Consider the following 15,008-nt stretch of genomic DNA (forward strand, 5'->3'; position numbering starts at 1 on the left):
CAAGGGTCAGATACGACTGAGCGACTTCACTTTCACTTTTCACTTTCACACATTGGAGAAGGAAATGGCAACCCACTCCAGTGTTCTTGCCTGGAGAATCCCAGGGATGGGGGAGCCTGGTGGGCTTCCGTCTATGGGGTCACACAGAGTCGGACACGACTGAAGTGACTTAGCAGCAGCAGCAGCAGCAGTCACTAAAAGGGATGTTGCCTATAAAATTAAATTATACATAGTGGTCCATCTCTGGGAATCCTGCTTCCCAGGTAATGAGCCATAAGCTAAAATTCCTCTGTTTAGCTCACAGGAAAACTCCTGAACAGGCCCACCTCTGAATGACTGCAGGAGGGAAGAAATTAACACTTCCCCTCAGGAAGCTGACTCAATCAGGAAATGTTTGACTTTACTCCTTCCTCTTTTAGTAGAAAAGAAGCCTGAATTCTAACTCAGGAAAGATGGCTCTTTGGGACATTAGTTCACCATCTTCTCGGTTTGCTGACTTTCTGAATAAATTCACTATTCGGTGCCCCAACAACTTGTCTCTTGGTTTACTGGCCTGTTGTGCGGCGAGCAGTACTTGGTAACACATCCACCCACACACACCCACTGACTCCTACTGAATGGGGCCAGTTTCAGCATCTTACACAGCTGGTGCAGGGGCAAGGTTTCTAGTCTACCACTTCAGTGAAACACAATCACACAGAAACACAACTGACTGTAGGTCACTGTCGGAGGAGGGCTGGGTTTGGTCTGATTCCACTGCAGTAATTAACTGATACCCCCCGTAGACCTGGCTTTAAGTCCTGACTAACTGTGATACTGGACAAATTACTTAAGCTGAACTTCCTTATCTATAAAGTAGAAATAATAATTGATTTTTATGAGAAACTGTGTAGGTAAAGCCTTTGGCATAGAGCCTGGAACACAGTAAATGCTTAATGATGCCTGTCATGGTTATCACCATCCCTTCATTCAAGGCCTGTATATTGAAGGCTTACTGTGAACCAATCCATGCCCTGTGTGAGCTCACAGCCTAGTCAGGCAGCTAGATACATAATGTGTGTCTGTTAAGTAGCAATGCTACTAGCATAGATGTTTGACCTCTACCAGGGGCTCCAGACAGGCTTCACACAGCAGGTAACACTTAAACCATCCTCAGAGACTAGCTGGTTCACCAAATTGTTGAATCATCAAAAAAGCGAGAGAGTTCCAGAAAAACATCTACTTCTGCTTTATTGACTACGTCAAAGCCTTTGACTGTGTGGATCACAAAAAACTGTGGAAAATTCTTCAAGAGCTGGGAATACCAGACCACCTGACCTGCCTCCTGAAAAATCTGTACGCAGGTCAAGAAGCAACAGTTAGAACTGGACATGGAACAACAGACTGGTTCCAAATCAGGAAATGAGTACATCAAGGCTGTATATTGTCACCCTGCTTTCTTAACTTATATGCAGAGTACATCATGCAAATTGCCAGGCTGGATGAAGCACAAGCTGGAATCAAGATTGCCGTGAGAAATATCAATAACCTCAGATACATAGATGATACCACCCTTATGGCAGAAAGTGAAGAACTAAAGAGCCTCTCGATGAAAGTGAAAGAGGAGAGTGAAAAAGTTGGCTTAAAACTCAACATTCAAAAAACTAAGATCATGGCATCCAGCCCCATCACTTAATGGCAAATAGATGGGACACAATGGAAACAGCGTGACTTTGTTTTTTTGGGCTCCAAAATCACTGCAGATGGTGACCGCAGCCATGAAATTAAAAGACGCTTGCTCCTTGGAAGAAAAGTTATAACCAACCTAGACAGCATATTAAAAAGCAGAGATATTACTTGGCCAACAAAGGTCTGTCTAGTCAAAGCTATGGTTCTTCCAGTAGTCATGTATCAATGTGAAAGAAAGTTGAGTGCCGAAGAACTGATGCTTTTGAACTGTGGTGTTGGAGAATACTCTTGAGAATCCCTTGAACTGCAAGGAGATCAAACCAGTCAATCCTAAGGGAAATCAGTCCTGAATATTCATTGGAAGGACTGATGCTGAAGCTGAAACTCCAATACTTTGCGAAGTATTGACTGTATTAACCTGATGCAAAGAACTGACTCACTGGAAAAGACCCTGATGCTGGGAAAGATTGAAGGCAGGAGGAGAAGGGGATGACAGAGGATGAGATGGCGGCATGACACCACCAACTTGATGGACATGAGTTGGAGCAAGCTCCAGGAGTTGGTGATGGACAGGCAGGCCTGGCATGCTGCAGTCCAAGGGGTCGCAAAGAGTCAGACACGACTGAGCGACTGAACTGAACTGAAATTGTTAAGGACAGAAAGACATACAGCACAACAAGTGGCATGTAAAGAAGTCAGGAGGCAGAAGGCAGCCTTGCTTATTCTGAGATCTGCAAATGGTCTGGGTATGACTAGAGCCCATGGTATAGAGTGGGCTTGATTGGACTGCACAGGCCATGAAAGATGCCCAGCACCAAAGCAGTGCTGAGTTCATACCACCATCAGCAAATTCCAATGAGAATTCACACAAATGGGCTATCCCACTTGGCAGGGGCAGAGAGAGAAGATTTCAAGAAGGAACACCTGGAAATCTGGTTTGGGTAAACAGATAAAGATGCGGATAATTCTCTCCTCCATACACATACGTGGACAGTCAACAAGACCTATGGATTCTATCTCCTTAATACTTCTCGCATATGTTTCTTCTGATCCATGCCATGCCACAGTGGTTTTTCTAAAATATAGCTTGGACCCTATTACTCTTCAGCTCTAAATACTTCAGTGGATCCCTACTATCCATAGGATAAGGGTCAGAGTTCTTAAAAAGGCTTCCAAGGCTCTCTACGGTCTCTTCTGTTACTTCCTGGGCTCATCTATCACCATATTCTACTGTGTCTCACTGCATTCCAACCATACTGATTTGTTCCATCAGTGTTCTAGCTCAGAAATTGGCAAACGAAGGCCTGTAAGCCATATCCAGCCCGCTGTCTGTTTCGTATGGCCTGTAAGCTAAGAACACTTTGTATGTTTTTAAATGGCTGGGGGAAAAAAATAAAATAATATAACATTGTATGAGAATTAAATAAAATTAAAATTTCAGCATCATAAAGTTTTATGGGAACATAGCCCTGCCCATTTGCTTACATATTGTCTACAGCTGCTTTCCTTCTACAACAGCAGAGTGGACTAGTTATGACAGTTATGACTAGTTACAACCCTAGGGGCTGCATAGCCTAAAACAGTCACTGTCTGGCCTCTTACAGAAAAAGTTTGCTGACCCTTGTTCTGGCTGTTTTGGCTATTTAATGTTGGGTCCAAATCTGCTTTCCACGGAAGTAAGGACAGTTCAAAGAAATGAACAGTCTTAGAACTTGCTGGGCAAAGAATTTCACAGCTGGCCCAGAATTTACAGAGAGGGAGACATAAGTTCCACCAAGAGGGTAAGTTATTTGGCCAAGGAGGTTAGGGCAAAGCAGTGGTGGACCAAGACTACAGACAAGGTGTCCTGACTTTTAAGGCAGTTCTCCAGCTGACTCTTTTTCAGACTTGTATACAGAGAATCAAATCATGACAAAGCTGTTTTTCTAAACTGACTCCTGAAGAGTTCTACTCTGGGTGACAGCCTTTCTGGCAAACAAGGAGAGAAGATTCCTAACTTGGTTGTTGAATCTGCTGAGTCAAATCAAGTTTCATTACACATCGAAGTATTCACTGCTATTGGCTGTAAATTCAGGACATCTGACAGGTTTATCCTTTTTCTTAGAGAGCCCTCAAAAACCATAGAGAGAGGGGGAATAAATGACTGACCAGATTTCCTCTTCTCATTTACATTCTCAATCTTGACTTTGTTCTCTTATGTAAACAAATTCCCTTGGATAGGATTGGGTCTGCTGGATAAATAATCCTCATCAGTTGCAATCACACTATGAGGCAGGGCCTCCAACAAGTCAATTAATGATCAACCAGTAAGTCAGCTGTAGGGTCAGAGCCTGTAGTCACGTCCCCTCCCTATGGGCCCACAGGCACTTGAAGTAGGAGTTTGAAATGGTTGGGGTAAGGAATGTAGGAGTCCCTGAACAACATACAACATACAGGAGCTCAATAACTACTTTTTTAAAAGCAAAATAACAAATTAATGGAAACCTGTAAGAAGCTCCCAGGCCTGTAGGTAAAGAAGTGGCTCCCTATATTTCTAGAGCATCTGGAACCTGTTTCAGTTCAGTTCAGTTCAGTCGCTCAGTCGTGTCCGACTCTTTGCGACCCCATGAATCACAGCACGCCAGGCCTCCCTGTCCATCACCAACTCTCAGAGTTCACTCAAACTCATGTCCATTGAGTCGGTGATGCCATCCAGCCATCACATTCTCTGTCGTCCCCGTCTCCTCCCACCCCCAATCCCTCCCAGCATCAGAGTCTTTTCCAGTGAGTCAACTCGTCGCATGAGGTAGCCAAAGTATTGGAGTTTCAGCTTTAGCATAAGTCCTTCCAATGAACACCCAGGACTGATCTCCTTTAGAATGGACTGGTTGGATTTCCTTGCAGTCCAAGGGACTCTCAAGAGTCTTCTCCAACACCACAGTTCAAAAGCATCAATTCTTCGGCGATCAGCTTTCTTCACAGTCCAACTCTCACATCCATACATGACCATGGGAAAAACCATAGCGTTGACTAAATGGACCTTGGTTGGCAAAGTAATGTCTCTATAATAAACTCTGGTATAACATGTTTTTTAACCTAGCACAAAGCTGCATGAGTTGTTGTAAATTTTCTCTCTTTCTCTCTCCTTGTTTTATTGGACTTTCAAGAACTTCACTTCCTGGATAAGTATGAGAACCACTCCTGTCAGAAATCATAGTAAATCACTGTGAGCCTCAATATGACTGGAAACCGTGGAGAAAAGGTACCATTACATTCAGTATAGCATGCTTTAAAAATATAAGGACGTATAATCCATTTCAGGAAGATCACCATCCCAAGTGGTTAAAATACCTTAAAACTTTGGCATGTAACTTAAAAGTGCACTCTTGTGGAAGGTTTCTCTCTGGTCAGACCTGGTTAAATGAGGTTTTCATGAAGAATGGCTGTCTCTTGATATTTGTACATTAAATAATTTACCAGTTCTTTGAGGTAAATCCCAAGGATCACGACATGCAGACATTTTGCTGAGGTGTGACTCTGAAGCTTTTCTAGAAGGCCAATGTGTAAGGAAGAGCCGTTCCTTAGTAAGTGAACCTGGCCAGATGCCTGCCCCACACCCCAATCCAGCTCTGCTGTTCTCTTCTCTCTGTGCATACAGACTCTTGGGTGGTGACAAAAGCTTTGCTTTTATGTGAAACAAAATGACCCTAAAGTTTTCATAGATGCTGACAGGTGATTAACTTGAAGTATGAGAACATGTATAGAAGGTGCATGAATATGGGAAATCTAGGAGAAAGATTTCCAAGAAGAGTGCAATTTTTAAAAATATTTTCAAATACAAAACAGCTGTGGATAGACAGATGTCAAGAGTCTGCTATAGAACTTAGAGAGGCCCTGTTTTATTTCACACTCATCCCTGAGCCTATGGCCCATTACCTTACCCAAGCTCATTAGAACCAATCTGGCTCATTCATACCAGGGTGGGTCTCAGGAATAAGTTCACAATACCCCTCATTTAGCTGGGCCACTCTGCTGTGCCTAGCACTTAACCTCCGTGCCTCAATCCAGATCTCCTCTCAAATTTTCTGTCTTAAAATACTCTATTTAAACTCACTCTCCTGCACAGACTACTTTGGCATTTGTTTTCCAAGACCATGCACCATGGCCATAGGTATAATATATTCTCATCCAATTGCCATCACCTCCACCAGCCCACTCCCTTATCATCACCACCAACTCCACCAACCTCCCCAGAGGACCACCTGAAGCAAGGTAGCTATAAAGGCCCAGAGAGCTCCTTCCCAAAAATTATGATCAGTAGACTCCTTACACCCATTATTTACAGTGAAACAGGTGGGCACCAAAAACTCCCTACCTCCAACTTACTTCCAAGGACTTAAAGTCTCCGTATTTCACGTAGACTGTTTTGATGCCGTTAAATGCGAGCTCCAGTTCCTTTAAGACTGGAAACGTGTGAAATGCCTCTAAGGGGGGAGGAGAAAGAGGGAAACTAACTTGTAAAAGACATAAGAGAAAGATAAAATAGTGGTCATTTACTGGGTTCCCACTGGGTTAGGCCCAGCATTGAGTAAAGTGCTTTACTTACATGGACTCTTAATCTCTAACAGCTCTGATAAAAAGTGATTACTACTTCCATTCCACTGCTGAAGAACCCAAGGCTCAACCAGGCTAAGTGATTTGCCAGAAATAGAATTGCTAAATTGAAAGATCAAGAACTGAATCTAACTCCAAAGCCCATTTTAAAAAATGATCCTTATTATTTCTGATTATAAAAGTAAACATTTCCACCAAAGATTTTTCAGAAAATAGAAAAATAAAAGTTCCTTTTAATCTCAATACCTAGAGATAACTATTCAAAGTTTCACGTATAATACTCTAGACTTTTTATGTGTATACTGAAACACACACACACACACTTCTTTCTACAAAAAGGGACTCATACTACACACATTGTACTGTGACTTGCTTTTTTTCCCCCTTCAACAATATGATTTAAAGATGTTCTAAGTCAAAACATACAGATCTGTACAATGTCTGAATTATGTTCTACGGTATAGACATACCCTACTTTATTTAACCATACCCCTAGGGATAGTGGCTAGATTATCTGAATAAAAGGTTAAGAACACTTCCCCTTCTGCTTGAGAACTGGACCTTGAGTTAACTTTCTAGCCCTCTTCCATTGGTAACTTGAAAAAAAAAATGGTACAGTCACTGTGTTATTAAGCAAAACTGCTGTGGTAAAAATGACCCCAGGTTGATAAGTAACATCTGGACTAGGAGAAACTAAAAATGAACTATACCTATCTGAACGTATATCTGAAGGTAACTTTGGGCTTCTCTGTGTGTGGGCACTCCTATGATTGGACATGTCCTTTTCAGGAACTCTGGGGGCCTTGTCTATGGAGTGTAACAACAGCTATTTGCTCCTGTGGTGAATAAGGCTTCTAAGCCAGAGTGCTGGCATCAACCCATTGAGAGTGGACAAAGAGTGGCTCACGGATGGCTACCTGAACAGCTACATGAACTGCTCAGGAACTGCCATGAGGATTCCATTGAACATGAAGTGCTGATGCTGTGCTGCTGGCATACGTGGGGAATTACCCAGAGCCTTCTAAGTGAACCTGGTGTCAAGTGTGGCCTATGTTGGTTTTGTGAGTTGGAATGTTCTAGAGAGTCAAATAGAAACATGTGCTTTCAGGGTATTTCCAGTGAACATCCTGTTCAAGAGTGTTTCTGTAGAATAACTTTTTGGGAGTGGAACTACTAGACTATGTTAAGAGACATTGTCAAACTACCTTCCAAAGATGTTGCACTAATTTATTTCACTTGAATATGAGAGTACCCATTTCCCCACCAATGCTGGCAGTCATCAATCCTTCTCATTTCTGTCAATATTTGATAGGCATAAAATAGTTCTCAGATGTTATTTTATTTACTAGTGAGGTTGAGCATCTTTCCATATGCCTGCTGGCCTTTGTTTTCAAACTCAGTGCATTCAAAACTGAATTCATCCTAATTCTCCCTAAACCTGCCTTTCCTATACTGCTGTCTGTCTCAGTAAATCCCCATGGTTCTTCACTTTCTTTACATGCCCATTAGTTACCACATCTGGTTTATTTCTGCCTCCTCTCTCGCTCTGTCTCTCTCAATCCCCTCTACTCTTATGGCCACAGCCCCAGTTGAGGCCTCACTTCCCCTCTCCTGGAAAAATGCAATCATCTCCCAGGTTTCCTGGCTCCCATATTACAATCCATGCTCCTCACAGCCACTACTGAGTCTATTTCAGCCACTACTGAGCCTTCCAAGGTTCTCTTTTGCTTGCAGAGTTAAGTCCATGTCACTCAGTGCCCCTGAAAATATGGGGCCCCTTGCCCACCTTTCTAGTCTCCATTCTCCTCTGCCTATATCTCTTGCACACATACAAAGCTTCTTCAGGGCCCCTGATCAGGCACTGCTGCCCCCCATCTGTTGTTCTGTTGGCCTGAAATGCCTTCTCACCTTCTAATTTCTGAGTCACTCCTATTCATGTTTTAGGTCTCAGCTTACATACTCCTTTTCTCACAAGTATCTTCTGACACTCTAGGCCCAGTTGATGGCCCAGTTGATTTTCTGATTCCCTCTATCGTTGCACTTACCGTATCCTGCTATAACTGAGCTCAGAAGAACAGAAAACTGGACACACTGATTTCTAAAAGCCAAGGTCATACTGTCCTGACACCCAGCAGGGGTCGCTGTGGATTTGCTGAATAAACAAGAAGGCTTTACAATCCTATAGGAGTTCTCAGGGACTTAAAAACTTTTTACATGCAGTCCCTTGGTATGGGTAGGAGATTGGTTCCAGGACCACCGCCCCCCTACATGCCCCCCCCAATCCCCAACCTCCACCTCCATCTTGCATCACCACCAACACTGAAATCTGTGGAAGCTCAAGGGCCTTGTATAAAATGATGTAGTATTTGCATGTAACCTGCACACAGCCTCTTGTACACGTTAAATCATCTCTAGATTACTAATATCGAACGTAATGTAAATGCTCTGTGCTGTGCTGTGTTGCTCAGTCATGTCTGACTCTTTGTGATTCCATATGGACCACAGCCCGCTAGGCTTCTCTGTCCATGGGGGTTCTCCAGGCAAGAATACTGGAGTGGGTTGCCATGCCCTCCTCCAGGGCATCTTCTCAATCCACGGATTGAACCCAGGTCTCCTGCATTGCAGGCAGACTCTTTACCAACTGAGCCTCCAAGGAAGCATGTTCTGTAAGTGGTTGTAAATATAATATAAATGCTATGTAAACAGTTGCCAGTGTATGGCAAACTCAAATTTTACTTTTTGGAACTTCCTGGAATTTTTTCTAAATTTTTTATAACCCTGTTTGGTTGAATCCGTGGATGTGGAAAACATAGACATGGAAGGCTGACTGTACTGATCCTATCTGAGTCTACAAAGTATCCTGCCTTAGGGAGGAAGAAAGGAAGGGGATTATCTCCATTTACAGAAAGAGAAGCATCAGCTCACAGAGAAGTGTTCTGCGTAGGTAGTGCTGGCTCTGGGCTGGAATCCAGGTCTGTGTGTTCTCCCTCACCCAGCTCATTGTGCTCCAAAAAAAAGACGTATGGCGTTACAGGTGAACAGACAGGCAACTTCTAACATGAAAGACTGGCAGCCAGGAAGCAGAAGGTGGTTTTCAGGAAGAAAACTTACCTAGAGGAAGCAGGTTTTCTGAGGCATTGATGTAAATCACTGAATTAAAATGCTTGAAATCCTTTTCCTTAGCCTGTGAAAGGGCATTTCAAAGAACACAAGATTAGTTCCCTGCTTGGAGGCCTTGCTGAAGCTCCAGGGCTGCTGTCAGAAGGAGCAAAGACTTCAAGGGTTAAGAACAAGAGCATTTACTTGCTGAAGGCAGGAAGGGCTTTTCTGCTTCTTTTATTTTTCTATTATGAAATAATTCAAATAGTCAGCAAAGTGTGGTAAATGTTACTCTGAAGGCCCGTGTAACCACTATCCAGCTTTAATAAATCTGAATAGTATGCTGTCTCTGTTTCAAATTTCTTTAAAGAAATAAAACACTATAGAGAGTTGATATCCCTGCAACATATCCCTACCCTCCCTCTCATAAAAAACAGCTATCCTGAACTGGTGATTATCCCACATCTCTTTAATACTTGCATTACATGTATGTGTATCCACAAGCCATATATAGTATTATTTACATGTTTTAAAATTTTATATTAAGTGCCATCATACTGTAGATACCATTCTGCAACCTGCCTTCTTCACTCAACACCACATGTTTGAGATTCACTTGTGTTGAGATACACAGATCTTTTGAGATTTACTTACGTTGATACATTTTAATTTCTGTGTGGCATTCTACAAGCAATCTCTCTTTATATGTCATGGAAGGCCTACAAATCAAAAATATGTGCTATAATATATATACTGGGGATGGCAGGCCACAAATCTGGCTCCAAGCTACCCATTAGCCAGTGCAAGGAAAGAAACATGACTCATTATATAAGTCACAGAGTCTGTGAGTTAAGAGCAAATCAAGACTTCCCTGGAGGTCGAGTGATTAAAACTCTACCCTCCCAATGCAGGGGGCACGGGTTCGATAGCTGCTCAGGAAAGATCCAGCATGCCATGGCCAAAAAAAAACCAAAACAGTTATCAGCATCTTGGAAGAACCAATACCATTCCTGGCACTGAAACCTGAGAGAAATTTCTCCTGTAGGCTCTTCTGATGGGAACTCCCTGTACACAATGAATCATACCCCAATAAAATTCTATGCACATTCAAACCACTTCCATAAGGTTATTTATTTCCTTTAACTCACCTCACATGGGATAATGGCAATATCAGATCTATAGCCAAAGACAGTGTCTGTGAATGTTGTTTCCACCCAGTGAGTCCCTGTGTGACTCTCCTCCTTTCTATGCCCAGATTCCCAGTTCCCAGAGACTCTGGAAGTTATGATGGTCAATCAGACAGGAGCCACCTCAGGTATAGTTCATCACAATCACATCTCTGGTGGCTAGTCGTACCTTGGAGAATTTCAGGCCGCTCACATTAATGTTGCAGAGGTCTGATGGATCCTTCACACAGTGGTGCTTCAGCTGTAACACAGTACAAAGAATCAGCACTCAAGGCCCCAGCAAAGCTCATATAATTGTCCAAGACAACAAACGACTCCCTGGTGAGGAGGGCAGCCTTGCACAGTGGAAGAACAGGCTTTGGAGCTGCTCAGAATCAAGCTGCCACCTCGGCTCTCCCATCTGTTTACCATCTGTAAGATGGGGATGGAAACATAGGCTTTATGGGGCTCTTAGGAGGCTGCATTCCTCTCTGTTCCTTCTCTGTCTCTTCAGAACTCCACTTCCTCCAACTGGTTCTTAGAATAAAATCTTTATTTCTGGGGCATTACCAAAACACTTGTCACAACTTTTGTGTTTGCTCATCCATTTATTTATTCACCAAATATCTATATACTAAGCACTATTTTGAGCCATGTGCCATGCTAAATATATCAAGAAACTTTCTCCTGGGACTTCCCTCCTGGTCCAGTGATTAAGACTCTGTATGTCCAATGCAAAGGGTGCAGGTTTGATCCTTGGCTGTGGAACTAAAGAGCCTATAGGCCACTCAGTGTGGCCAAAAAAAAAAAAAAAAAAAAGGACTTTCTCCTAATCCTAACTAAATTCTTTGACATAAGGTAATATATCTCTTCATAAATGAGAAAAATAAGGCTAAGAGAGAGAAAATGACTTCCCTGAGGTCCCACAGCCAGTAAGTGATGGATCTATGATTTGAATCCAAATCTGTAATCACTAAACACTGCACTCTGAGGACTACCATATATTGTCCTGCACGATTAAAAGGTAGAAAAAAAATTTCAGCTTTGAAGTTGCTCTTTCTGTTTAACCAAACCTCAGTCCTTCTTTCAGTTAATTATTTAGTTATGGTGCCTTTTATGGTTAGGCATGGAACTGGGAACTTAAAAGACAACAAAGAAAAAGCAGAAGTATTTCATGCCTTCATAAAGCTTGAAACCGCATGGAAGCCAATGAGCAAGCAAGTATTTACAAATACAGCAAGTATTTTAAAGGAGAAATTCAAGAAGCTATGGGAGACAGCAATGGGAGATTCTTATCTCTGTGTAGAAGTGAGGAAGTACCTATTTGAGGAATATTTCAGCCAATATCTTAAGTGCTAAGTACGAGTTGGTCCCATGAAAGTGGGTGGCAGGGTTTGTGAATGCTATTAAGGCAAATGAAAGCAAGGTGTTTCTGAGAGGATGAAAAACAGGTAGGTAAGGTTATGGACGCACTCATTAGATCATGTGGATTCACGGTGGCTCTGCAAAGGATTGTGGATTTTAGCCCACAGTCAATGGAAAGATGTCAAGAGGTTTTTTGGCAGAGGGCTGATGGCAATTTTACAAAAACTGCGATATCTGACACACATAAAGGATGAGAAGAAAGAAAAGGGTGGAGAGAAACCACTATACCAGACATTGTTAGCTCATTTCTCTAGAGCCAATTCTCTACTTCTCATTGTGAAAGAACCCAATATCATTCACATTTCTCTAACTAGATGTATCCTTCAACCCCAGCTCTACAGGCTAAGTCTTGACTTTGTCTAATCCAAGCATGGTGGTCATGATCCCCTAACCAGTGACTGCTGGGACTTGTGATATATGTTTGGCTAACGAGACGTAGGCTGCTGGGGGTAGGAGGCCAGTTCTGGGAAGCTGCTTATCTTTAAAAAATCAATATAAGAACAGTGACGTTCCCTTTTCTACCTCTGGATGTTATGCTTTAAATGTGATGACCAGAGTTTCAGCAGTCATCTCAGAATTATGAAGGCAGTCAGCCTGAGAGGACAAGTTAATGTGCCAAGGATGTAAGAGCAGAAAGATGTAAGAACCACGGCCTTGGAGGCAGTGAATTAACCTACCCTAGAAGAACCATGCTGCTGGCTTCTTTTTATGTGAAATACAAGCATCCCAGTTAGTTCAAACTAGTTAGGAAGTTACTGATTACTATAGGAACTCAATTAGTACTATAAAAGATGATGGTGGCCCAGATTAGGGTGGGGGCAGTGCAGATGAGGATAAGAATACAGATTTGACAACTAGTAGAAATACCAGGGCTTGGCAATAGCAGGGATGGGGACGGTGAGGGAGAGGCACGTGTCGAGGAGAACCCCAGGTTACCTGCTTGGTGAGTGGGTAGACAGCAGTGCCATTAAGACAGTTTAGTAAACACTAGAAAAGAGGTATTTTGGGGACTTGGAGTAAGGGGACTGTGCAGTAGGGCATTACGAAGTGCCAGTAAACATTCATAGCCAATAGGGGGTAGGTACTCCCATTGCTCTGAGAAGCACCCTTGACGCTTCTGTTTTTCAAAGTGGCAACATGGGTAACAAGTGATCTCAATGTGGATATGCTGAAATGCTGAAAATAAAGGGGAAAAGAAGAGAACTCAGTACTGCTGCTTCAATCTTGTTCATCCTTAATGAGAAGTGGACCTAATAATCAAAGAAACTCCATAGAATTCTGCAAAAAGCCTATGCTACCCACCTTTAGGTGAGATGCCTCCTTAAAGCTCTCTTTCAACATTTGATCTGTGCAGGAACCTTTCTCTTGGGAACCATAAGCAGAGTCTGGGAACTAAGTAAGCTGCCAGGGAGTTCTTCTTGGGAAGCTATGAGCATTGGACTGCATATTAATACTGGTTTACAAAATAGGTCTTTCTGTGCAAAGCCACTGAGGCATTGCACAGAGTAAATGAAAAATTACCACCCCAGTCCTCTTTGTAAAGCCTGACCCAGACACTAGGTATATCTAGTTGACATCCTTGGCTTTCAGCCAGACACTAAACCCCAAGGACAAAGGCGGTGGTGTGTGAGGCTCCCTAGTTCCCCTGCTCCTAGAGAGTCTCCCCAGAGCAGATTAGAAGCCTTTACACCCTACTATGTGCTGGAATAGTGACGGTGGTTTAGTTGCTAAGTTGCGTCCGACTCTTGTGACCCTATGGACTGTAGCCTGCCAGGCTCCTCTGTCCATGGGATTTCCCAGGCAAGAATACTGGAGTGGGTTGCCATTTCTTTCTCCAGGGAATCTTCCCGACCCAGGGATTGAACCCAGGTCTACTGATTGCAGGCAGCTTCTTTACCAACTGAGCCAGCAGAGTGCTGGAATAGGATTTTTAAATTTACTGTGTACCCTGACCTACTGCTTTGTTTCTCTGACTCAATGAAGACTTTTTTAGACTTTTTACCTGATAAAATGTAAAGGCACAGGCTTTACAGTCAATAGACCAGAGTTTTAATTCTGAGTAGTTCTAATCCAGGGTAAACTACAGTTCTAATTACTAGCTGAGGAACTTTGGCCAAGGCACATTACTTCTTGGGGCCTCAGTTTTCTCATTTGCACAATGGCAACAATATAACAGGGATGATAACACCTATCTCACAAAGTGGATGTAAAGAAAACTTTCCATATAAAGAAAGTTCTGGGTCCCTTCAGCACCTTGGCTGCACTCCATTTGCCAAGCCCATCAGAATACTTTGGGATGGATGGGAGGTAACTGTACCAGAGGGAAGCAGGGCAAGTCCTTGCCACCCCCTCCCCAAGACAGTTGTCAGCTGGTGCTGCCAGCCCTTCCAGAATGCATTGACTCTCACCAGAAAAGCCTGGTCCAGCACATGTCCAGGAGTGTCCGCTCGGTTTTCCTGTCGAGACCCTTTCTTCCCTCCAACCTCAAAAGAAACCTTCTGGCCTTCCTGACCTTCAGCTGTTGTCTCAGCCACATTCTTGGGCTTCTTCTTGAGGCTACCTTTCCGAGCCACTAGCCAGTGTCCTCGGCCTGCTGAAAAGATGAGAACAGTGAAAAGATGAGAACAGGAGTAAACTCCTTCAAAGTCAAAACTAGTGCCCTTCCAGAATATTTATCTTTAATGCAAAAATGAAAATTAGCTCCTCATTACCTAATATGCACCAGATACTGTGCTACAGCTGGGGTTGTGGCGGGCAGGGGAACCTGTCTTATTTAACTGGCCTGCAAACCCAATGAAACATGCTACTGCCCCCATTTTACAGACAAAAAGGGAAAGACTCAAAAGGGTAGAATGACTTGCCCAGTTCTTTCCTCCACATTTTTGCCTTTGAACTCTTAATGGTTCCTTAACAATTGCAGATAAAGTGTTTCCTACTCTGTGAAGCCTTCCTTGACTATCCTCAGTTAAGCTGATCCTTTTTTCCTGGGCCAGCTAGTTGCTGCACCGTTTGTTATCTCGGGTAAAGTCCATTGTGTGACACCAACTCAATGGGTTC

At 43.0% G+C, this 15,008-nt stretch overlaps 1 protein-coding gene across 1 annotated transcript in view; it reads right to left on the bottom strand.

The window, feature by feature from the left end:
- Nucleotides 1-15,008, bottom strand: part of XRRA1 (X-ray radiation resistance associated 1) — an 80,278-nt gene that overhangs the window by 48,781 nt on the left and 16,489 nt on the right. The window contains exons 4-7 of the mRNA XM_055423674.2: nucleotides 14,360-14,544; nucleotides 10,717-10,788; nucleotides 9,373-9,445; nucleotides 6,034-6,131 (exon numbers count right to left, since the gene is read on the bottom strand). Of these exons, the coding sequence (XP_055279649.2) occupies nucleotides 6,034-6,131; nucleotides 9,373-9,445; nucleotides 10,717-10,788; nucleotides 14,360-14,544 (428 nt within the window). The remainder of the gene's footprint in view (nucleotides 1-6,033; nucleotides 6,132-9,372; nucleotides 9,446-10,716; nucleotides 10,789-14,359; nucleotides 14,545-15,008) is intronic.

Source organism: Moschus berezovskii, chromosome 14 (assembly GCF_049115385.1).
Source record: "Moschus berezovskii isolate FMDL1 chromosome 14, NW_MosBer_1.0, whole genome shotgun sequence".
NCBI lineage: Eukaryota > Metazoa > Chordata > Mammalia > Artiodactyla > Moschidae > Moschus > Moschus berezovskii.